General features: G+C 34.5%; 2 protein-coding genes and 2 pseudogenes across 4 annotated transcripts; 2 read left to right on the top strand and 2 right to left on the bottom strand.

Moving 5' to 3' along the window:
- The window catches only part of LOC18428561 (phosphoserine aminotransferase 1, chloroplastic-like), a 39,286-nt pseudogene extending 36,588 nt beyond the window's left edge, over nt 1–2,698 (top strand).
- A 5,464-nt stretch (nt 2,699–8,162) lies between these two features.
- On the bottom strand, nt 8,163–11,404 carry LOC105420231 (pentatricopeptide repeat-containing protein At2g03880, mitochondrial-like). 3 transcript variants are annotated; one of them, XM_088872168.1, is made up of 3 exons: nt 10,763–11,404; nt 10,389–10,522; nt 8,163–10,205 (listed from the first exon to the last, which is right to left on the bottom strand). In XM_088872168.1, exons 2-3 carry the CDS (start codon nt 10,480–10,482, stop codon nt 8,734–8,736), a joined length of 1,566 nt encoding a protein of 521 aa, XP_088728294.1. In that variant the 5' UTR covers nt 10,483–10,522; nt 10,763–11,404; the 3' UTR covers nt 8,163–8,733. The 3 variants fall into 3 exon arrangements, with proteins under 3 accessions (XP_088728294.1, XP_011621300.1, XP_020519511.1); XM_011622998.3 differs by having other exon boundaries at nt 8,163–10,522; XM_020663852.2 differs by lacking the exon at nt 10,389–10,522.
- Nucleotides 11,405–12,274: 870 nt separating this feature from the next.
- On the top strand, nt 12,275–13,004 carry LOC148781271 (pentatricopeptide repeat-containing protein At2g03880, mitochondrial pseudogene; annotated as a pseudogene).
- Nucleotides 13,005–22,435: 9,431 nt separating this feature from the next.
- On the bottom strand, nt 22,436–25,037 carry LOC18428565 (transcription factor FER-LIKE IRON DEFICIENCY-INDUCED TRANSCRIPTION FACTOR). The gene is made up of 4 exons (XM_011623002.2): nt 24,685–25,037; nt 24,130–24,339; nt 23,682–23,858; nt 22,436–22,911 (listed from the first exon to the last, which is right to left on the bottom strand). Exons 1-4 carry the CDS (start codon nt 25,033–25,035, stop codon nt 22,825–22,827), a joined length of 825 nt encoding a protein of 274 aa, XP_011621304.1. The 5' UTR covers nt 25,036–25,037; the 3' UTR covers nt 22,436–22,824.
- Between the last annotated feature and the right edge of the window lie 1,299 nt (nt 25,038–26,336).

The following is a 26,336-nucleotide window of genomic DNA, read 5'->3' as shown; positions in this document are numbered from 1 at the left end:
GAATGCTGGCTTTACTTTGATTTCAAATTCAATGATCCAGTCAGAACATAAAATTGTATTCTTTTCAGAGTTGTTAAAGTATCATGCGCGAGATTCAAATATATTTGATAGTGTTGCTTTAGGATTATTGTCAACAACACAACCTCGTAAGTATCTTATTGATTATTAGATTTTTGTATTTTTTTGTATTATTTATTTTTCAATATTTTAAGAAAATAAATTTTATCCTACGTTTAATTGTATCTTGTGGCTAAAAAATTTCTCTTTATGCAAGAGTTTGGTGGGAAGTATGTAGAGAAAACATTCCTTGGTTTGAATGGTTGCCATTCGGATTTTGAGCCATCCATGAAGCTCATCAGCGTGTGAAAGAAATTGGAGTGCTTTTGAGGCAACTCAGATAAAAAAAAAGAATAGATTGACACCAACTATGTTAACCGACTTGGTTTACATACGAGTGAACTCGAAAATGATGGTTGCATCGCATGAAAATGAAATTCTATATTGTAATGCAATTAATCTTGAATAACTTGGTTCATTGCTTGAAGAGGTTTGACGCCTCATCAGATGATGATGATGGATGACTACATGATTTGGGGATTGCACTTTCCGAAACTCCCAACTTTTTTTTTGACTCTACCATGCCTTATGCATAATTTCAAATATTTTTAATTAATTCTATATTTAATATTGGATGAGAGTCATGTGATATCTAAATTAATTGACTTAATTATATTAGTTTAGTAAAGGTTTTATGGATGGATTAGTTATTGATGGCATTGACATAATTTTTATTTTTTAGAATTTCCAATTTTATAACATTTTAACTTATCCGATTTTTTTACTCTATTTTTTGAGCCTAGTCCGATATATTGGCGATATCTTTCCAGGAAGTATTTTTGCTGATCCGTATTTTTAACCCAATCTTTTCATCCAAATTTTTAAAATAAAAATGATGTCCTTTCAATTTTATGGTAAGCCGATTTATTGATAGTTCTCGACTTGCTAACTAAGATACCAACCATATGGCCATATGCCATATCTTAGAAAATTAGAAAGAGAACAAAGGGTGGGGTGTGCCACCCAAGGAAGGCACTCATGGGCTCCACCTTCTTGAAATATGGTGGGCTCATGTGCACAATGGGCCCCATGAAAATTTTATATATTTAAAATTAATAAAATAATTTTTAAAATATTATTTGAATATTTAAACCATTATAAAATCAATATCTTTAATATTATAAACCCAAAAATTATAAATAAAATATCCAAAGGTTTTTAAAATTCTAAAATAATTTTCATCATAAAAAAAATACAATTAAATTAATTTGATGGGAAAATGATCCATATGGTTTAGGAATTGAATCAACAATTATGGGATACTCCACCTTGAACTATGGACTATATACCACACTTACTTTATCAGACCAACCCAGTGTTTCCCAAGACCCACAGGTCAAGCAAGGCCTCATTAACGGGTCACCAAAGTCTGGGCAATGAGCTAAGGGGTCGCAATCCCAATCTGTGGATTTCAAGTTTTCCCCTAGAGACAAGTCAAAGTCACTTAGACTTGATGCGACCACAACTCCTATGGTGCATAGGGGTATCTCTCGCATATGCATATGCTTCACCCTGAAAGTGGATTGATTTCCCGAAACGGTCTCTCAATATGCATGCTATGTGATGGTATATGGATGAGGATTTGGCCCCAGTCTCTATAGGCCACCATCACACACAAGGGTCACACAGTCCCTCGGCTCACTCATCCAAGCATACTCCGACTTTGTCAAGGGATGACCCATTAGAACTCTTATCAGTTATATTCTATGCTCAGGTAACATGGGTTTTTCGCAACCGACCGGCCTAGACCGTCAAGGACAGAATGGTATCTGCAAGCACTGTTTTTATAGTCTGGTCCACGAGTGACCACACTCCCACTGAGTACATATTCCACTATATTAAATGTTTTTATTACAATTACTCGTAAAGCCTTTCATGGCAACATAAACCCAACATCATTTATGCCGGGCTCAGAAGAATGTGGGTCCATCTGGTGTAACTATTGTTACCATAAGGAAGGATCTTCTTGGAAATGCATAGGAAATCACGCCTTATGCTTCATTACAAGATCCATGCTGATAACAAATCTCTCTATAACACTCCCCCATGTTATGCAATTTACATTTGGATTGGTTTTTGAAGATCTTGTTGCTCAAGATGATTTGGAGGCCATTGCGAAGAAGAATTTGGAGAAAGCTTCGATTCTCTACGATGCTATTGATGAAGAGTGGTGGATTTTACAAGTGCCCAGTCGAGAAATCAGTTCGCTCTCTTATGAATGTTCCCTTTACTCTGAAGACCTTCAAGTTAGAAGTAGGCTTTATTAAGCAGGCAGCTAGTCAGGGCATGGTTTTACTCAAGGGTGATCGATCGGTGGGTGGGGTTCGAGCCTAGATCTATAATGCGATGCCTTTGGCTGGGGTAGAGAAATTGGTTGCCTTTATGAAGGAATTCAAGGCAAAACATGCTTGATCTGATTATTTAAATTACATAGAGTCGGTCAGATTTAATTTTGTTTTTGTACTCTTCTCTTATTCGGATTGATTTTTTTAGAATTTTGATTGATGCGAAATTGGGAATGGGTTGTATAGGTCTTATTGGATTTTGATCTGTTATTTTGCTTAGTATTAGTAAAGAAGAAAAACAAGGAAAGTTGCGATTATGTGTACCGAGGACTGTTCACTTCTTATTTTGCATGTTGTGATTCAATAAAATTGAGTAGTTCAGATCATCACCATGAATACCTGGTTTTCGTCATAGTCATACATGTTTTCGACATATTATTTACGTCCTTATTATGGTTTTATCATGAGTTCAATTATTATTGAATAACACTCTTGGAATCTGTGGATAACTCTTATCCTTGAATTGAACTTCAATTTTCCATGTCTCCCTGCAATTTCCTATTTCACACTTCTCTAAGTTACATATATGTTTTAGCTTCTTGTTCTCATCCTACTCTGTCAACGGTGCTATATGTACAACTATAAAAAAAATGGTGCTACATATATAACCATCAAGAAAATAAAGACTGGGCAATTTACTGTAAGCAATGTTAACAAACAGGGACACTTGTTGAAACTCGATAGGGTTCCAAGCCCAGACAACCGCCCAGACAACCAAATCTGGCAGTGACTTGGCCGAGTCCCAAAAGAATAGAAATATTGGGACTGGCCTGGCCCGTTCCCTTGTGTTTGGTTCTGGGCTTGGTTGGAGCCTGCTTGCTGAGTCCAAGTAACTCAGGCAAGTCCGATTTGAACTCGTTGAGTTTTCCAACAGTGCTGCTAGATTTACAATTTTAAATTTTGATGAAATGGATGTTTTATATTTTTCATTTTCTTGAGCTACTGGATTGTTATTTGTTTTGGGTAAATCAATGGGGATTTTGGGCCCCTGCCCATGGTCATTGATGAGAAGAGAAAAAAATGCAATATAAAAGTTATGTTACAGCTCTCTTATAAGGACTTCTTGCAGCATCATAAAGAGATAAGAATAGGAAATCTGGGAGTGAGTCCTCCAAACAGTGGCTTCTGAGAGTGCTAGTACTCTCTTCGCCAAACAATACGAAGAAGCTATGTTCGATTCTTGATGAGCATGTAAAATCTCCCACTTTTTTCATGTTGAAGATAGCATCCGATGGTAATTAATGGTCAGAGTGTGTAGCCTCCATGGAGTTTAGGAATGGCCTCAAGTAGACTCCACCAAGACATGGGGAATCGCTTTCAATGAACAATGGGAAGCGCTGTCTCTTGAGTAGATCATTATGTTCTCTTTGATTTTTTCTTATTTCCTTCAAGTGATTCAATAAAATTGAGTAGTTCAGAGCACTCTCTGAGTGGATCATTATGTTCTCTTTGATTTTTTCTTATTTTCTTCTAGTGATCCAATAAAATTGAGTTTTTCAAAGCATTACCATGGTTTACTTATTTATCTATCATATTATTTATTTTCTTGGTATTGCAGTGTGGTGTATTTTTTAATTCCAATAAGTTGAATAGCTTTCCTGAGTTTGACTTGATTCCTGCAAATTGGGCTTGGGCTTTATTGGTTAGCTGTTTGGCCATTGCAGCACAACGTCCCAATATCAATTCTTACTGCTAAAACTACCCAAAAATGACTTTGAGTCTTACAATCTTACTATATATTATAAGGAGGGAAAAAAAACTGAAATTTGACCACAGTTGGGAACCCCATTTCCTTGAAATATGACTTGAATTCTAATATTTTTCTGATTACCCATTCGTTTCACCTAATTTTCCATGTTTTCCCTGCATTTACTGATGCCACTTCCCTCTAAGTCTCATAGAAGTCTCAACTTCTTTGCTCCCTTGCTCAACCATCATCAGGAATAACTCTGCATATGAGCATGCTCTTTTGAGCAACTCTTTATATTTCATAACTATAAAGAGATGAACTTTGCTGTAATTTGAACATGAAGTGGAACCTTTTATATTCTTTTTAGTTTTTATTTTTATTTTATTTTTATTATTTTTTCCCAGAGTTTCTATTCTAAGGGATATCCTTTTCGTTCAATTGTATGCAATGCACATGAACATGGACTGGATTATTTTGTTTCCAACATTTTCGATAGAGACCCCAAGTATACCATCTTACAATTTGGTTTCTTTTGAATGATATTCTGATCTGGGTTTTTTGCTTCGCCTAAACTGGATCTTACAATCGGAGACTAAAAAGCCTAAAAAATTAAGAAAAAAAAACAAAACGTCAATGCCTAAAAAACGAAAAAATATAAAATACATATTATATAGAAAAGTAAATGAATTCTTGCCTCTGCTAACAATTTGCAAAAAGCATCCTCTATTTAACTGGTTAGTATCTGATTCTTCATCATTTCTTTTTTTTTTATTGTCTTTTACATTTGATATTTGTGCGCCTACTTTTGATCTGAGCTGATCTACTGGAAAGCTATGGTTTGTTACTTATTCTCTCTGAATTATTTGGATCGGAGCCCTTTTAGTGGCAATCTAGGTTTTTGTTTTCTTTTGATTTTGAATTATAAGTTTTTTTTATTTTTGATCCATGATCTCTCGTATTAGTTATGGGATTGTCCATTTACTCTCTTTTGCGTAATTCTCCAAGCAATTTGCCAATTTTTCAGCTTTTAAAGAATATTATTCTTTTTCTGTTCTCGTTTGAGGTTCCATATTGGAATTTTCAGAATCTCTTGTCAACTATTCAAGTATTGGTAAATCAACAGATGTTGGAATCATCTTTCATCATTTTGCCTTTATCCAATTCTACAGTGTAAATGTATTACGATCAGAGCCTCTTTGACGCAGATACAGTGACACCATACAATCCATTGAAGCATTAGAACCCATTTCAACAGTTTATCGTATAAAATTTTCAGAATTTAAGCTTTTTTGTTTTGGCTACTTGTGAGGTTATATGTGCATTCTAGTTGGAGCTTCACTGATGAAAATCCATCTTTTCCATGGAAGTTATGGGAGTATCAAAGCATTTATTAGCAGATCTCCATATCAACATTTTTATAGTTCACATTGCTCCCGGAATTCACATATTCTCGATTTTACGTGTTTTACCACTATTTTGATTTGGGTTTGATGCTTCGAATATACAGTGGTCAAATTTGGCTCTTGATGAAAATATACAGTTGTCTCAAGATCTCAATATTAGAGAATATAATTGTCATCGACACCAGTGGTCGAATTTGCCTCTTTTTGCAATGCTTTTCTTCCCTTGGGTTTATGATGATATTTTAGGGTTGGTATTTTCGTATTGAACCATTGATATTTGTCTCGGCATGTTGTGAACAATTAGCGTTAGGCTTTGCTTTGTTCAGGACCCTGATTTGTGTTTTTCTTCTCTCTGAATTGATCTAATTTGCATAATTGGACTCAATTTGAAGTATTTTGAGCTTTTTTTTTAACATGTCATCAATGTATGTTTCTTATATTGTTCACAATTTATGGTTTTTATTTCATTCCTTGCAATTTGTGGAGGATGTTGCTTCAAGTGTCGATTTTCCAAATTGAGATTGCCTCATCATTGTTTCTGTTGGAGTGTAGTTCCTTTTTTCTTTTCTTTTTTTTGATATTTCAATTGTTTCAGATTTAGTAATTGTTAAATGCAATTGTATTATCACTAAATTATTATGTTTTAGAATCTCAAACTTTTTTACTGAACTCTCTGATGATTCTTTGAGAATAACGTGGAAACTCTTTATGTCAAACAATGTTGTTCACAGTCATTCAATTGGATATATTTACATTCACCGCTTTCTTGACGTTTCCTTTTTGCAGTACATCTTTTTTAATTCTCTTTCATGCAATTTCATTTCAGATCCATTATGAAATGATTTTCATTTTTTATGGTTACTCTTCTTTCAAAATTTGAATTTCTTTTTTTTTTTTTTCGAAATTATTATGGCCAGTTTCTTTGATCATGGTTGAAACCACTCATGAATCTCTATTTTGGTTGGTAGGAAATTAGTTTAGCTTGGTGAACGTCACAATCATTTTGAAAAGGCATTCACTTTATGTTCAAAGTTGCCCTTTCATCTTTGTTATCAGAGTGCGGGTTCCTCTATGTGGGTTGCAACCAACTCTGACAAAGACCTTAGGTCCAGTTTATCTGTTGTCTTTGTTATTGTTTCACTGGGTTGTAGCACTTATAAAGTAGCTTACCTTACCATTTAAAATGTATTTAACTTTTAGGATCACATTTTTTTTTTCAATCGAGGTAAAACTCTTTTTTTTTAATTTATTGTGATAAATCTCTTCTATTGATGATCTTAAAGTATAGCGCAAGAGTTGCAAATTTAACTCAAAATTTATAAATTATTGTGATCCATAGTGCACAGCTCTCATATCTATACATTATTTTGTGGCATTCGTATTTTGTCTTGATTTACTTTCACTTGTTGAATTCATCAAATTTCTTCACGAGAATATGATGGATTGAGGGTTTGTTGTAAGTTTCATAAAATTCTTCGTACCATTGCCTCATTACTGCTTTCCTAGGTAAAGGTTTGAACTTCACTTTGAAGGTTAAGGAACTGCAGAACTTAGAAAGTCAATTATTGGACTGTTAAAGCATTTTACTTGCTAAAGGCCGTCAATCTAATATACCTGAAAACATGAACCTATAAAATGCTAAAAAAAATACCTATTCCCTTATCTTTATTTCTTTCCTTTCTTATTTTTCTTGATAGTTATATCTAATCATGCTAGCCTTGGTTGATTAGGGTTGCAGTGCAAAACTTGGGTTATTTTTATCATTAAATAATTTTGTGTTCCCAACCCTGAACAATTGTGTGTTCCTATCCCTGAGCAACAAGAAGTACTTGTATTTGGTAATGAATTTGGTGATTTGACTCGATCCACTCAAAGCTGTGCTAAAATTACCAAAATACCCCTACTTTTTGGGGTTCAAACCCAAAAAAATTGGGGTAGTTTGGAAGTTTTTTGCACATATTTTTGAGGGAGGTATCTTAATGAAATTCAACATAAAAATAAACTCTGTATTGGTAAATGGGATGTTTTAAGTCCTAGATTTTGTAATAAAACTTGACCTCTTTGATGGTGCTTTTGATCTATTTTCGGTAATTGCTGCCAAACAAAATAATTCAGATTCCAATTTCCCAATACTAAATCCTATATGAATTACAAAAATTTTATGGAAATCAAAATAAAATTTCCTCTTTCTTCCATTTGGCTTCAAAAATTTAGGATGTACATTCTTATGATAACACTTCAATGACAAAGAAGCATAAGAAAAGAGCCTACAAAAACGTAAAAAGTATGACAAGTACCTTCCATATGGAAATACAAAAGAAACTGTGACTCACACAAATATGCAACCTAATTATGGCAATAACATGATCCTATAAAACAACAAATTTATTTATAACACAACAAGTTAACAACAAATTTATTTATGACAATCATAACCTTACAATAAAATGTAGCAGCATATCATCAATTCGTGGTACGGATTTATCCTTTCTCGAATGAATTCTTTGTGGAATTGCAAATAAGAAAATTACAAAAAAAAATGCAAGCAAAGACAACATACGTGAATTGGGATCTGCTGCAAAAGAATCAAAAGTGCAACAAGTTGTATTACAAATGTTGAAGTCGATCATGTGATCAAGCTTTCATTGATTGTTGAATTTATTAGCAGCAGGAATACAGGATATTAGTCCATGAACAACTGACACAGGTACATTCATTATATACATGGAGAAATATTCTCCATCTCTTACACACAAATGGGTCACCTTTGAACTTGAACTCATTTCTAATAGAGCCATACTTATCAAAAACTCATGTTTCACGGAGCCATGCTTCATTTTACAACACATTATATACAACAAACTGGTAGAGCTCATATTTCAAGTTTCAAAATTTCAACATTCAAAATGGCTACAAGCCAATTTATACATTCCTCCCTCTCCCGTAACATTCAAAATGGCTACAAGCCAATTTATACATTCCTCTCTTTGTCCCTTTGCATTTCCAAGTGCTGATTCGTATGTGATCTGAAGGTTCCAGTATGTATAGTGTACCAAAGGCCTTTGTTGCATGGGTTTTTGGGCATAAAATTGCTGTCTTGACAGTCCTGTTTTTCCTGAGAAAATTTCTCCAAGGAGATGCAACAACCATTTTCCTCATACATATCTCTTCTCGATTATCACCAGTAATCCCCACATGAGCATTCTCCGTCCTTAAAATGATGAAAATGCATTGGATCCCTAATCACTATACTCCGATTCTCAATCTTGGTCACAAATTTCGCAAATATATGGCAATCACCACATATCCTTAAGTTCTTCATAATCCTAACAGGCCTCCCCTTAGGAATGCTAATCAACCCAAATGCCATGGCCATCTTCTCACTGTGGTATCGAAGTGCCTCCTCCTTTTGTTCATCTTCGAGGTCATGTAACACAAAATTTGTATCAGGAACATATCCTATATCCTTAATTCTTCCCATCAACCTGTTGAGCTCTTTAACTATGGCCTCCATTCTGGGGTGCGAAGTATCTCCCAGAACAAAGACATGGATTTCTCTCTCTACATCAATCCAGCTACATCCTGGCTCCTTTCTCACTCCTCTCTCACTCATCTCTCTCCTCACTTCTACAACGTTGTCCCACCGAGAAGAAGTGGCATAAATGTTAGAGAGAAGTATGTAATTCCCTTCATGTTCTGGTTCAAGTTCGATTACACGCTTTGCAGCATGTATTGCTAATTCCACGTTTTGGTGGACTCTGCAAGCTCCAAGAAGAGTCCTCCAAATAACAGCATCTGGTTCACATTTCATCTCTCTAATGAAATTTGCAGCTTCTTCGAGACACCCTGCTCGCCCTAAGAGATCGACCATGCATCCATAATGCTCCTTACCTGGCTTGACCCCATAAATCTTTTCCATTGATTTGAAATAGTTCCATCCATCATTAACCAAACCAGCATGGCTACAAGCAAAAAGAACACCCACCATAGTTATATAATTTGGTTTGATCCCTGTTTCTTTCATTCTTTCAAAGAGGTTGAGGGCCCCTTTTCCATGGCCATTTTGAGCCATACCCAACAACATAGTACTCCATGAGATCACATCTCGCTCTACCATCTTATCGAAAGCCAAGCTCGCTTCCTCTAGACTTCCACACTTGGAGTACAAGTCCAAGAGTGCGTTATTTACTATCAAGTCCCTGCCAGTTTTGAAACTAAGGGCATGTACTTGTTGGCCTAGCTCTAGTGAAACCAAGCCTGTACAAGCTCTAAGGACACTGGTTAAGGTAGCTTCATTTGGGAAAAAGCCAGCCCGTTTCATTCTCGCGAAGAACTTAAATACCTTAACTACATCACCATTTTGGGCAATTGCCCCAATTATAGAGTTCCAAACAACTCGATCGCCAGTTTCCATTTCATTGAAAACACGAAGCCCACTTTCCAAATCTCCATTTTTTGCATACATATCGATCAAAGCACTTCTAACAAAGACATCAGATTCTAACCCACATTCTAAAATCAAAGCATGCACCTGTTCAAGTGTTCTAATCTTGCCACATGCTCTTAAAATAGCAGAAAAAGTGTACATATTGGGCATTATACCCTCTCTATGCATCAAAACCAGGAGTCCCAAAGCTTCCTCATTGGAACCTGTATTAGTGTATGCCGATATCATGGTGGTCCAAGAAACAACGTTTCTATGAAGCATTTTATCGAAAACTTTGCGGGCTTCCTTTGAAAGGCCAAATTTTGAATACATATTAAGAATGTTGTTGAGTAAGAATGTATTTGGGATGAAACCAGGAGATGAGATATGAGCATGTATGAGCTTACCTTCTTTGATTGCTTTGTGCCTGATGCAACAGTTGATTAGCTCTGAATATGAGATGGGGTCTCCGAAAACTCTATTTCTTTCTAAAATGGCCATGGTGGGTAGGGCTTTTTTCAAGTTTTTGAGGTTGCAGAAACTGTTAAATTCATTAACCAAGTTAGTAGAAGCTGGTTCGTGGTTTGAAAATGGCGAGGATTTGATAATTGTAGAGAAAAGGGGTGCGTTTTTTATGGCTCTCAGAAAAGGTATCATCATGAGACCGTTGGGATTTGAATTTGAAAAGTTGAAGAATTTCATTTAAAAATTTCGAGGAAAATTTGAAGCAGTTTAAAATGTTAATCCTATTAATTATCATCCCACAGTGTCAGCAGTTTACCTCTCTTCGTGAAAGCTCAGCTTTCCAAGGTGCCTCTCTCTCTGCAACCTCTCGCTCCCTTTCTTCGATGTAGCTTTGCATCTCTCTCTCCTTCATGATTCGATCCTGAATATCTGCATCTAGAACCTCCTTTAACTCCTTCACAAACTTATCCACCACCGCTTTGATCCTCAGAGACATTTTCAATAACAAAAACCCCAGAGTTCTTCACCAAATTGAAGGACTAAAAATCCCCTAATTGACTGTTTCTTTGATCTCCAGAGCCATTGTAAAGACGCAAACGCTAGACTTCTTGCTCCAAACACTTGATTTCTTCATGGGCGTTAAGGACTAAATGCCCATATCGACTGTTGATTCGTTGATTGGATCACCGAAAACATTTCAGAGGAAAAAAAAACACGATTTCTTACCAACACCAAGGACTAAAAATCTCTAACCTTCAGCAACACTATTAGAGTAAAAACCCTAGATTTCAAAAGTTCAAAGCATGAATATTTCAAATATCAAATAAAAGAGCTATAAACCCTCCATATCGTATCATTGGATCGATGCATAGCCAGAACCATTGGAGATTTGGGGTTTCAGAGGATGAGTTTCTGAATCTTTGGATGGCCACTATTTTGCCTCGAGCATCTTTCAAAATCGTTGGACGGCCACGATTTTTGCTTGAATTAGTTGCAGATTCACCCATGGACTTCAGGGTTCTCTGTAAGGCCTAGGCTCTGCCATTGAAAGAGAAGAAAATGGAGTTTAATTTGAGAATTTAGACATTTCGGGTGGTGTACGATTAACGAAAGCTTCCTCTCTTTTTTAGCAAATTTTTTCTTTTTTCTTTCCTAATCAGATATTGATACATCGATTGTTTACAGGAATACCCTTCAATATTGTAATTTTATTTTACATTTCAGTATGAGAAAGCATGTTCAGAATGAGAAAACAAGGGATTAGATTTTTTTTTCAAGCTTTGGCATAAAGAGATCATAGTTATATTCAACCATTAGTTAGAGTACAAACAGAGGTCATGTGAATGCATCAATTAAAGGGGTGAATCAGAAAATAACTTAGTAGCTAGGGTCGTTCTTTCTGAATTTTCTCTAAAATATGAGAAGTCATGAAAATTGAGTATAGTTTTGGCGAAATGCATTACATTTCCTACTGTTACCGCTTCAAATTTTCCTCGAAATTTTTAAATGAAATTCTTCAACTTTTTCAAATTCAAATCCCAACGGTTTCATGATGAGCCCTCTTTTGAGAGCCATAAAAAACACATCCATTTTCTGTACGATGATCAAATCCTCGCCATTTCCAAACCACGAACCAGCTTCTACTAACTTGGTTAATGAATTTAACCGTTTCTGCAACCTCTTGAAAAACGCCATACCCACCATGGCCATTTTAGAAAGAAATAGAGTTTTCAGAGACCCATCTTATATTCAACTGATGCATCAGACACCAAGCAATCAAAAAAGGTAAGCTCATATCTACTGGTTTCACCCCAAATACATTCTTAACATGTATTCAAAATTTGGCCTTTCAAAGGAAGCTCGCAAAGTTTTCGACAAAATGCTTCATAGAAACGTTGTTTCTTGGACCACCATGATATCGGCATACACTAATATAGGTTCCAATGAGGAAGCTTCGAGACTCTTGGTTTTGATGCATAGAGAGGGTATAATGCCCAATATGTGCATTTTTTCGACCATTTTAAGAACATATGGCAAGATTAGAACACTTGAACTGGTGCATGCTTTGATTTTATAGTGTGGTTTAGAATTGGATGTCTTGGGTAGAAGTGCTTTGATGGATATGTATGCAAAAAATGGAGATTTGGAGAGTGGGCTTAGTGTTTTCAATGAAATGGAAACTGGCGATCGAGTTGTTTGGAAATCTATAATTGGGGCAATTGCCCAAAATGGTGATGTAGTTGAGGCATTTAAGTTCTTCGAGAGAATGAAACGGGCTGGCTTTTTTCCAACGGAAGCTATCTTAACCAGTATCCTTAGAGCTTGTATAGGCTTGGTTTCGCTAGAGCTAGGCCGACAAGTACATGCCCATAGTTTTAAAACAGGCATGGACTTGATAGTAAATAACGCACTCTTGAACTTGTACTTGAAGTCTAGAGGAGGTGAGCTTGGCTTTCGATAAGATGGTAGAGCGAGATGTGATCTCATGGAGTACTATGGCGTTGGATATGGCTCAAAATGGCCATGGAAAAGAGGCTCTCAACCTCTTTGAAGAATGAAAGAAACAGGGATTAAACCAAATTATACAACTATGGTGGGTGTTCTTTTTGCTTGTAGCCATGCTGGTTTGGTTAATGATGGATGGAACTATTTCAAATCAATGGAAAAGATTTATGGGGTCAAGCCAGGTAAGGAGCATTATGGATGCATGGTCGTTCTCTTAGGGCGAGCAGAGTGTTACAGAGAGAAAGACATAAGGAAAAAAGGGCACATTAGAAAGAGGAATATTAGAGAGAGAAAGACGAGGAAAAAAGGGCACATTAGAAAGAGGAATATTAGAGAGAGAGAAAAAAAAGGAAAAAAGGGCACTTTAGAAAGAGAAATATTAAAGAAAGAAGGGCACAATGAGAGAGGCATATATGTTTGTTTCACGCATGGGTACTATATGTAATATATGTTTCACGTGCTGATGGGTTACTGGGCAAATCAATGGGTGTTCTAGTGATTTAGTTTCTCATTCACGGCCCAAAATTTTGGCAAGTTACCTTTTTAAGAAATAGCAAACGTTACACATTCTTAAATGTGGGACTAAACATTTAGAGAAAGAAAGGATACATTTAGAGAGAGAATGGCATGACTAGAGGAAAAAAAAAGTCAGATATAATGATAGAAGAGGCACGGTTAGAGAGAGAATTTAAGGGGAGAAAGGGAATGGCAAGAAAGAGAAGGGGCATAGCACTGCTAGAGATAGGTTTTAGAGAGAGAAAGACATAAGAAAAAAAGGGCACATTAGAAAAAAATATATATTAGAGAGGCAACTCTTAGAGAGGTGTTAGAGAGAGAGACAAAGAAGAAAGGGCACATTAGATAGAGAAATATTAAAGAGAGAACGGTTAGAGAGAGAAAAGACAAGGAAAAAATGGCACATTAGAAAGAAACATATTAAAGAAAGAATAAGCACAATGAGAGAGATATATGCACGTTCCATGTAAAGAGAAATATTAAAAAGAGAACTGTTAGAGAGAGAGAAAGACAAGGAAAAACAGGGCACATTAGAAAGAGGAATATTAACGAAAGAAAGCACAATGAGAGACATATATGTTGAGCGCATGAACGCGTGTTTTGGTGGTTTAGTTTCTCATTCCCTGCCCAAGCCATTGGCAAGTGGAATGTGATCGCCTTTTTAAGATATTGCAAACATGATACATTCTTAAATGTGGGACTAAACATTTAGAGAAAAAATGACACATTTAGAGAGAGTAAAAGAAAGTAGTTAGAGAGAGAATGGCATAACTAAAGGAAAAACGGAGTTAGATATAAAGATAGAAGAGGCATAGCTAGAGAGAGACTTTGGGGGAGAAAGGGAACCGCAAGAAAGAGAAAGGGGCATGGCACTGTTGGAAATGTGTGTTAGAGAGAGAGCGACATAAGAAAAAGGAAAAAGTATATAAGAAGACCATTTATCTCTGGTACAAAGTGGTCACAATTAAAATTGGCTATTGGGTGGTAGCATTTATTTCATTGATCAAGCTCAAAATTCAATAAAAAAGTTTTTCGATCTTTGTGACATACCCAGGCTATCAAATTTCACATAAGATGGCTGTAAGTAATTGTGAGTTCCTTTTATCAAAAGTAAATCGTCTCATTTTATACAATTAAAATTGGCTATTGGGTGGTAGCATTTATTTCATTGACCAAGCTCAAAATTCAATAAAAAAGTTTTTCGAACTTTGTGACATACCCAGGCTATCAAATTTCACATAAGATGGTTGTAAGTAATTGTGAGTTCCTTTTATCAAAAATAAATCATCTCATTTTATACAATATATATATATATATATATATATATATATATATATATATGTCTAAAAAAATTGATAAGGGTTTAAAATTCTATTAAATTATCTCATGTCCACTTCTCAGGATTGAGTTGAGTTAGCTCCATTACGAAAATTGGGAGTCATTTTTTAAGGGCATTGCCTTTCAATCTTAATTTGATCGCAAACTATACTTCTATTAATTTTGAAAATTTTTATTGAATCGAGTAACATACTCCAATCCTAATTTAGCATCATTTAGAGTTCGCAGTAGAATCATCATCATCATTGTCGTCGTCGTCAAAGCTTTTTTCAATTAATTGGAGTCGGCAATACGAATATTGGCCCACTGTTATGCTCTATTAAGGGTCATACCTTCAAAGAGGTCATAAGTCCCCATATTTTTTCTCACTGCTTTCAATTATATCCTCTTGGGCTGACCCTTTGTCCTTTTTGAGCATTCCACTTGAACTAACTCGCATATTCTAAAAGGTGGTGCATTGGGAATGCGCCACACATGGCCAACCCAACTAAGTCTACTCTCACTCATCTTATCGCAGTAGAATAATAATGTTATGATTATTGTAGAAGATGTTGACACTCAAATGGAGATGCTAAAAAAAAGATCAAACATGCCTATTTTTCTTCTCTTATATCTTGCGGTATTGTTATCCAAAATTATCCAATTTAAAGAGTAAATTTAGGTGTGCGTAAATTTTTGAGAAATTAAAGAGCAAATTTAGGTGTGCGTAATTTTTTGAGAAAAAAGAGATTTGAGAGAGAGTGACTAATGGAATATCATGCACAAATGGTGATGCTTTCAAAATTGCTACATATAAGGTAGTGAAACAAGAGATAATAAGTACAACCCATCTATAATTTTCACCTTCAATAAGTGCACACACTTTCATATTTATTAAACTTATATATTGTGTATTTTCTATCCACTAAATAGGAATGTGGATGTTTCTTCAATGTAGACTTTCCTTTACTGTCGACACCCATGTGAAATTACAATTTTTTTTTTTGGCAATAGGCACCCCAATTTGGAGAATGAATGACAATCACTCCCAGCTTGGATGTTAATTATTTTCATCCCCAATCCTTAGGGCCTGTTTGGGTACATAGATTGTAAAGTATGGAATCTTAATATATTGGTTTTTGCTAAATGCCGCCGTTTGGATTGCTTAATGACTAGGATACTTAAAATCAAAAAACTCAAAATCATACAAATAAGACCTACTTTTCTATGATTTCATTTCCATACCTAAACCTGTTTTTTGGCATTTGCAAAGCCTATGGATTTTACTCATTCACTCCCTCGACCTGAAACATGATGAGCATTTGGTAGGTATGAAAATTTTAGAGAGAGAAAGTACCTACATTTTTTAAGGAGGGAAACTATTTCAAAATTTTTAAAGAGATAAACTATCTCAAATTTTAACTTTTAAAGAGAGAAAGTATGTTAAAATTTTAGAGAGAAAGTATGTTATACTTTTAGAGAGAGAAAGTACTATATTTTTTAAGAGAGATGAAGTATCTCAAAATTTTAGAAAGAGAAAGTATCTCCAATTTTAACTTTTAGAGAGAAAGTATGCTAAAATTTTAGAGAGAGAAAGTTTCAAATTTTTTAGAGAGATGAACTATCTCAAAATTTTAGAGAGAGAAACTATTTTAAATTTTAATTTTTAGAGAGAGTATATTAAAATTTTAGAGAGAGACAATATGTTAAAATTTTAGAGAGAGAAAGTACAATTTTTTTTTAGAGAGATAAACTATCTCAAAATTTTAGAGAGAGAAACTATCTCAAATTTTAAGTTGTAGAGAGAAACTATCATATTTTAGAGAGAAAAAGTGCATGTAAATTTTTAGAGAGATAAACTATTTCAAACTTTTAGAGAGATAAACAATCTCATAGTTTATTTTTAGAGAGAGAAATTATATCAAATCTTAAGTTTTAGAGATAGAAAGTATTCTTAAAATTGTAGAGAGAGAAAATATTCTTAAACTTTTATAGAAAAATTATTATAAATTCTAAAAAGAGAAACTATCTTGATTTGGAGAGAGAAACTATATTGAATTTCGAGTTTTAGAGTGAAACTATCTTGATTTGGAATTTTAGAGAGAGAAAATCTATTAAAATTTTAAAGCTCAAATTATATCAACTTTTAGAGAGAGAAACTACCTAAAACATTTTAGAGATAGAAACTATCTCAACATTTTTAGAGAGAGAAACTATCACAAAATTTATGTTTTATAGAGAGAAAGTATTTTAAAATTTTGGAGAGATAAACTATATCAAATTTTAGATAGAGAAAGTACATGAAATTTTTAGAGAGCGAAACTATCTAAAGAATTTTTAGAGAGAAAGTATCTCAAAATTTAAGTTTTTAAGAGAGAAAGTATCTCAAATTTTACACTATATCAAATTTTAAAGAGAAACTATTTCAAAAGTTTAGAGAGAAAAACTATCTCAAACTTGAAGTTTTAGAGAGAGAAAGCATCTTAAAATTTAAGGGAGCAACTATATCAAATTTTAGAGAGAGAGTACATAAAAAATTTTAGATAAAGAAACTACCGCAAAATTTTTAGAGAGAATTTATCTCAAATTTTAGCTTTTAGAAAGAGAAAGTATATTGAAATTTGAGAGAATATCTATATCATATTTTAGAGAGTGAAACTACTTAAACATGTTTAGAAAGAGAAACCATCTCAAAATTATTGAAGAGGGGAACTATTTCATGTTTAAAGTTTCGGAGAGAGCGTATCCTAAAATTTTAGAAGGGAAAATATCTCTTTATCCCCTATTTTAACTTCATATCTCATGGGACCCAAGAATTGAAAATATTACTTGTAAGCAAAATGATTCCATCTTTTGTATCTTACAACCCCCTGGACCCCTTTGATTATAAATTTTTGACCCAAATAAACACTAAATTGATTCATAATATAATTAGGCTTCATACAAAATAGACAGCTTACTAGCATGGAGGGCTCTTACAAATTTTAGTAAGTAAAGCACCCTATGAGTGGGGCGTGCCACCTAGGGTGGCCCTTCATGGGCCCCACCCAATCTTCCATATGTTTTTAAATGGGCCCCCATATCTTACGAACGGTCACAGATATTTTAAAAAATATTTATTTTTTATTTTTCGAATTTTAAAATTGAAGTTATTTCGTTTAGATTATTTAAAACATTAAAAATTGATTGTCTCTTATTTTATAAATCAAAATAATGAAAATTAAATATCAAGAGAATAAAAAAATTTAAATAATCATTTTAAAAATCATATAACATAAATTTAATTAAAACTAATTAATTTTGATGATTGAGCCAACAGTTCTCATGACCTACAGTTCACTATAAGAGTTCATAATTGGGCCACTAAAGTCAATCAATGGGCTAGGGGACGTAATCTCAGCCCATGAATTTTAGGTTCTGCCCTAGAGACAAATCTATGGTCCTCCAGACCATGATGTAACCACAGCTCCATGGTGCATAGGAATAATCTCTCACACATGTACACACTTCACCCTCAATGGTGGATTGCTATTTCGATACGGCTATCTATGTACATGCCGTATAATGATACTATGATGAAGTTTTAGCGATGTCTGTAAAGGCCAACCATCATGCACAAAGGCCACACAGTCCCTCAGCTCACTCATCCGGGCAAACACCAACCTCATCGAGGGCCGACCCACTGAACTCTCCTTAGTTTTAACTCTATGCTCAAGTATATTGGGTTTTCCAACTCGACTAGCCTAGCACGTTGAGTCTAATCCGAGTTTTGGCAAATAATATTTTCCTATTATGGTTCACAAGATGACCACATTCCTACTAAGTTTATGTTTCGCTATATAAAATGCTTATACAAGCTCTCATAAGGCCTTTACTGGCCACATAAATCCAACAACCAAACTGGAAAAAGTTATAAACTCCAATTTAGTAATACTAATAAAATCTCTACATAATATATTTGTAAGATTTAATCATATTTACGAGGTCCTACTCTAATTTTATCTAATAATGGTCATCACTTTTATGTCATGTTTGTAGATGATTATACTAATTTTTCTTGAATTCGTCATTTGAAAATCTGAATTTTTCTTTGCATTTATGAAATTTCATTGTATAGTTGAAAGGAGATTTAAAAAAAGGATTTGTAGTTTTAGTGTGATGGAGGTGGTGACTTTTCTACGAATGAATTCATTACTCATCTTAGTGATAACAAAATTGTGTAACAAATATCATATCCATGAACCCCTGAACAAAATAGAATAGCTGAAAAGAAACATAGAAATATTGTAGAATTGAGTTATATAATGACGTTTCATGTAGGAATTTCTAAACGGTTTTAGATTGAAGGTTTCCATACTACAACCTTAGTAAAAAACTAGGATTTTTTAATTTTGTTTTTATTAAACCGTCATTTCTCATTCGATCTTAGGCAATGGGACCGAACAAGCTCCACATACCCCCACATAACACAACACATTATGGAAATGGTTGTCGTGAGGGAATGCTCTATCCATGAGAATTCTTCTGAGCAATTGTCCTGATTCAGTAGAAACTTGAATTGAAATTAAAAACTATTTGCCAAAATCCTTTGAAAGTTTTGGTTTTAGCCAAAGCTAAATCCAGACCAACAATATAAAACTCGTCGAGGTAACTCGGCCTCGCCCTATAGTCGCATAGAGTTTTGGCCAAGTTAATTGTACACCACTTGTTTTAGTTTAATTATATTAAAACCTCCAACTTACATTAGATATATAAAAATTCCTTTTATGGTTGTTACTTTCATGTAAAGTCGAGCGTGTTAGGGTCCAATCCCGTTGTTTGCTTTTTGTACTTTTAAAACGTCGGCCTTTTTGGAGTTTAAAATAAATTAGCCTCCACAAGAGTAGATCGCACAACCTCTTGTTAAGAGATCAATTTATAATAGAAAGAATAACAAACATGCCAATATGCAACTCTAGGATTTAATGTGGCATTTTATTATATATAACATAATTTTATCTTTATTTTATTTTATTTTTTTTAAAAAAGAGCTTGATTCGGTCAGTTACTTGGACTTGCATAGGTAAATCACCTCTGTCAGGGCCCTAATATCTTGGTCGGTTTGAACTATGATCCAAACATTGGACCCTAAATTTCATACCTTTCTCTATAGAAAAGTTGCATGTCAAGCCATGTCTACAACTTACAGTAATGAAAATAGTTTGAGTAACCATGATGGGAATCCATTTATGCCCCGATTTCCCAATAAGAAAAGCATAAATCTTGCTACCTTGTACTTGCAATAACAGGCATCCCAAACGCGTTGACATCTGGTGCGTGTGGACCACGCCTTCAAACGTTTAGACCTTCCATGACCACCATAAATTCCCATCCAGCCTATAAAAAAAGGAAAAAGAAAGAAAAGAAAAAAGATTGATGTCATTAGATTTGAGATTTTTCTCTACTATTGGGAGGACTTTTTTCATGGGATCAAGACCATTGTATTCTTGATTTAATTCCCTATCACCTTTAAAAAAATGCAATATTATATTGATCACTGTGAAAAGAGCGGTTGAACCTACAAATCCAGATTTTGTCTGACAAGCAATTTTAGGTGAGATTCTTATGGCTAACAAGTTTAGGTGAAAATCTCATACTAAATCATTGTTTTAAATTTTGATTCGGATCATCGATTTGGATGGACATCGGTCAGGATCGAATTGGTTCCTTGATGGTATGGGTCTTCGCCCGGTATTTCCTTAAAACCTTACTTTTATGTGTGTGTGTGTATATATATATATTTTAAAGTAATCAAATATTTTGTTAAGTACCCTCTACTCCCATGCCATAAACCCCAATTTTGATTTTAATTTGATAATATATATTTTTTATTTTTTTTGGATCATCGATTTGGACCAATTCAGATCTGATCTAGCGACCTAATACAAATTTATGAGTGAATTATCCGCCCCACCTTTTTGAGTTTTGAAACATTGTCTATACCATTTTAGATACAAAGGTTTTGATTATTACTGATGTTTGCATTCTAGGCAAGAAAGAGGATGATTCAGTAATTCACCTCCTTGTAATTGGCCCCTTTCAGTAATTTCATCTCCTAGGCAAAATCCCAAGGAGGAGTTCTTTATATTTTATGTCGAAGATTTTGGGGTAAGTTTCAATAGGAAGTAAAGGCCAAAGACGAAAAAAAAGTAGCATTAGTTTGGGACATGACAAACATGGGTGGTAATTTTGGGGTTGAAAAAGTATGTAAGGTCTAAGATAAGCCGTACCTAAAAGAAATGTTGTTCCAAGGTCTAAAAAACCTACAATTGATCATCTCGACTTAGAGATGCATGAATAAGAAACAATGATTTAAGCTTCTAAAATAAGTACATCTTTTTACCTACTATCTAGACCATCCATTTTCAAAATTTCCAAGTGTTTACGGATCTGCTTGTTCTGCATCATTTTTAGATATTGAAATTTCATAAGTTGGTTTGAATAGATCTTTAGGTCATCATAAGGGTTTTTTTTGTATAATTAAAGGATAAGTCAATAGGAATTTGGGCCCCTACCCTTTAGTGATAATAGAGTTAGAGAATTCATCATAAAGCTCGTTGGTACTACTGCCAAGGCCTCAACCCATTCTCAAGTCATCAAAAGGGTTTTTAGAATCAAAACTGCATCTTTTAACAATACTTATAGGTGCACCTTACTTTAATTGTTTAATGGTGCAATTTGCATACGGAGGCATCCGTAGGTGTACAAGTAAGGTGCACCTTCAAATTTTATCATGGTATATAATTTTGATGTAAAATGTTCTTAGAATTATCTCAAAATTTATTTTTATATCTAATTATAAAATTTTAAATTTTAAAAATGGTTAAAATCAAGTAGATCTATAAACATAAAATCTTGAAAATGAACGGTGTAGATAATATGTTGTAAAATGCACTATTTCTGAGACTTAAAATCTTTGTATTTTTCATAGTCGTACATCTTGAGTCGAGATGATCAATAAAAGGGTTTTTCAACATTACAACTACATTTTCCGATGGATTTTTGAGGTGCATCTGTAGTTCTACATTGTAAAGTTGCATCCTTATATAAACTTTTTCCTTATATAAAACACACCCTTTGGGGAAACCAAAAAGAATGGTAGAATTTTTAGAGTTCACGTAAATGTTGGTTGCAAAATTTCTCAATCCCAAAACCTATATTAGATAGTCTTTGGGTTTTCTCTAGAAATTGCTCTAGAACATGAATGAATCAATGAGAAAAACACTGGAGAGATGACAAATCGGTGCATCCAAACGGTACCCAGTTATATTTATAATGATAGTGTTGAACAACTAACGAAGTAATAATACAGAACATAGTATATTTAGATGAGTGACGACTAACGAAGCAATAATACAGAACATATTATATTTAGATGAGTGGCATGTTTGCTAAATAACTAATTGTCATTCAAACTGTCATCTTATCACCCAAAATAATGACAATATACTAAATTTTAGGTGATTTGATGTTTTTAATATCTTACCACATCTAGACATCATTTTTAAGGGTTTAATGCAGTATGATATTAGAACCACATTTAGATTTCAATTTTTGAAGGTTTAAAGTGGTCATAATATGAAAAAAATAAAATTTAATATGCGATCGAATGTTTAAATCATCAGACTGTGGACAACTTTGGAAAAACAGTAAAAAAACTAGGGGACAAGGACCTCAGTATAAATACCACATGCTTTTGGACCATCACATAATAACGGTAAAATAAAGTGGTTCCCATATAACTTTCCCAATTTTTTTAATAAAAAAATGCTTAAAATGTTAGTAGCAATCCCCATTGGCCCTCAACTTGGGTTGTTGGGCAAAGGGGCCCACAGGCAAAATTATTTATTATCTCTTTTTCTAAGCCAATACAAAATGCTCTAAATCCGCGTTTCATAGTATTGAGGAGGGGGTTGAACAGAAGCTGTGTCATCTTGAAAACGAAAGGGTAAGTTTCCGATGTGAAGTGATCATCTTCTTCTTTATCCATCCTGTAAAATGTTAGAATTGAAAGCCATGCATCGAGAGGGCGTGAGTCAGCTGCTGCTCCACGGCGGGAACACTAATCTTCTTCTGCCATTCCACTATCTACAAATGCCAAGGAAAAGTCAAGCTAATAAATAAAGGGAAAATTTTATATAGAGCCTAGGCTCTAAACAATCAAATTAGAGCCTACCGCAAAACTTTCATTAGAAGACGTTGTTTTGATGCCCAAATATCATCAAATTGACCATCTCGACATCAAGATGAATGGACATAAGAAAAAAATGGATTTCAAGTTTTAAAAATAGTGCATCTTATAGCATATTTTTAGACTGTCAATTTCAAGATTTTCAAGTTTTCATAGATCTGCTCGACATATACTATTTTTGAAGCTTTAAATTTTATAAATAAAGATGAAAATATAATTTAAGCGTATCACAAAACTTTCTAATGTTGAAATTACATTTTTCCACACTATTTGAAAGTAGGCTCTAATTTGATTGTTTAGAGCCTCGGCTCTATACAAACCGCACCCCAAAAATAAAAGCTCACATCAATGGAGAGAGAGAGAGTATTTAGGGGTGGCAAAGCGCGGGGTAGCCCTGCAAGGCCCATAAAATGTTTCTCAAAGGTGGGTCTGAGCTAGGCCCAAGATAAGGACATCCCAGTTCGACCGGGCCAACCCTTACGTTCTTCGTATTTTTTAAGTTATTATTTATTTTTCTATTTGGCCTAGGACTGGGCCCGCGCCACTTTCACCCTATTAAGGCTGGGTTGGACCCGGGCCAATGCTACAGGGATTAAAGCAGGGCTAGGGCCAGGGCAGCCAGTTGGCTGCACTCTAATAGTACTTAGTATTGGTTTAGAGAGATTACTTGAAGGGTAAATGTAATGAGGGTGCGTTCCGGGGATGGTGTGGCAAAATTGGAAGACAGTAGATAGAAGCACGAGAGGGATTCCAAAGTTTCCCAGGTTGCCGCCAGAACCCCTTCACTCTTCTCGCAAATCATCGTTACATAAAACCCATTCTCATCAACCTGAAACACATCCATCTTCACCACATAACAACAATATCAACGCCTGTCCTTACATCTAAATAACATGAAACAGTAACTTTTATTTCATCCTTCTATAACAAAACGATGTAAAATTTTAATTATTTATTAAAACACACCCAAAATATCAACTATTTTAGCTCATGATCATGTTTCTTTCGTCGAATTTTAAAAATTAAATGAAAATACATAAGTGAGATTTTTAGTAGTTCATCTCTGGAATGATTTTGATGAATTTTCATTATAACCAACAAATCAATACACACACCTGAAGTATCTTTCTGCAAAGGGATTGAGCTTTGGGATGGTGTTTAATGGTGTAGGAGGACGATGTATTCTTATTGTAAGATGCTTGTCCTCCACCTTCTCTTTGCATGGTCGATTCAAGAATAGCGATTTCTTTTCTGAGTTCTCTTGCTTCTCTTTGCAATTTCTCGACATAAATCACAGCATCACCCACTATGGATGCCTTATCCATCTACACATCATACCCATATTAAAAGCCGGATTGAGTGTGTGTGTGCGCGGGGGCAAGTGCGTGAGTGCTCGACAGAGATACGATGGTTGTAGAGCTACATAATATGGATTTCATGTATACCATGTGCGTGTGAATGCAACCCTCGAGTTCGACATTTGAACAACCTTTTCTCTTAAAATCTAAATGTCACCTAAAATTCCCCTTGCCTCTTTTTTTAATGATACACGGATTATAATCATAACTAGAAAAGTACAATTTCTGACACTTATATCAATGCCATTTAATTATGACACCTAACAATGCCCTTGAAATGCAGAAAAAGAGAGAGTTGTACTTGTGGCTTACCTTAGTAATGTTGGGAACTAGAGTCCTCAAGGCATAGAGCCTCTCATTAAGCGTTCCCCTCCTCCTCCTCTCTGAGCTAAGAGTCTTAGAACGGTCACAAGAGCTAATGAGGGCAGAGGATTCTACCGTCCCCCTTTCTTCTTCGAAAAGGAAAGAAGGGGGGTTCATCTCTCCTCCCTTAAAGCTGCTGCTACTACCATAGTCCAAATCAAACAAGGCACCAAAAGAAGGTGCTGAGAACATTTCTATCGAAAAAGTCTGGCAAGCAAAGGACTCTCCGTTGTCTTCAGTAAGGAGGGGGTTTAGTACGTTCTCAAAGCTCTCCATTGTTGTTCCACCATAGCCCTCCATCCGTCTCAAGTTTTCTCTCTCTTTCTCATTCTAATTCATGGCTTTATATACCTCCATTGTATCATTAGAGACAGGGCAAACTTATTTTGTATGTCTTCATGTAACTTAATGTAACCCTTTTTAGTAAATATATTGTTGTCGCATTGCCCTGACACCCTCTAGGATCGGACGGTGCAGATGTCCTGAAAAGGTGCTAGGGGGGAAATCTCAACCGTGAGTTGAACACGAGCTAGTGTGAAGGGAATCAACGTGTGGTTTATATGACGTTTGTGAAACCTCCCACCGGTTCCCAACCATGGAGACGTATGATGTAACATCTCAGGCATCTTCATTGTTTTTATTTATAATAATTTATATTAAGGTGTGGTTTTTATAAGGTTGCAACCTTAAACAATCCAGGTGCACCTCTAAATTTTATCATAACATGTGATTTTGGTGTAAAAATTATTGAGGATTATTTCAAATCTATTTTCATATCTAATTGTAAAATTTTAAATTTAAAAAATCATTAAAATCACGTAGATCTATAAACATATGAAAATCTTAAAAATGGACAGTCTAGATAATGTATAGCAAGATGCACTATTTTTAAGACTCAATATTTTTTTTTTCATATTCATGCATCTTGCTGTCAAGATGATTAATTAGAGGGTTTGTCAACAATAAAACAACCTTTCTGATAGATTTTTGAGGTGCATCTTTAATTCTATATTTTATGGTTGCAACCTTATATAAATTTTTTTCTTTATATTATCACTTCTAAGCATAAAAAAATGAACAGTTTTTTGTTACAATAGAAATTATACATGGTATACCATTTATCTTTACAAAGAGATTACAATTATTTCTAGACATTAGATGTGAAATTGGAGGCTTGGATAAGTAACAAAGTTTGAAGTTTTGCTTTTTTCAACTTTTAAGTTTAGTTAGTAACGCATTTACAACTACACGATATAAGATTCGACAAAGAAGAATAATTGTGACCTCCTCAAACTAAAAATAAAGGGAAAATTATGTAAATATCTATTTTAGTTTCTGTTATTATCAAAATACCGAATACTTTATGTTATTACTAATACGTTCATCTTTTGGACTTCATAACAATTTTTTTAAAAAAAGATGCAACTACCTATTTTCGGTTTATCAAAAACCGAAATCAAGTCAATTTCGGTTTTTGAAGAATAGAAAATCTAGTCAATTTTTGTTTTTGAAGAACCAAAACATTTAAAAATTTTGGTTTTTTAAGAACCCAATTTTTTTTCTCTCTTGTGGGTCCTTCGCATATTCTCTCTACCTCTCTC

This window comes from Amborella trichopoda, chromosome 7, assembly GCF_054954075.1.
Source record: "Amborella trichopoda isolate Santa Cruz 75 chromosome 7, AtrichopodaSantaCruz75HAP2 v2.0, whole genome shotgun sequence".
NCBI classification, from domain to species: domain Eukaryota; kingdom Viridiplantae; phylum Streptophyta; class Magnoliopsida; order Amborellales; family Amborellaceae; genus Amborella; species Amborella trichopoda.
Note: the sequence above shows the minus strand (reverse complement) of the source record. Positions and strands in the feature narration are given on the sequence as shown.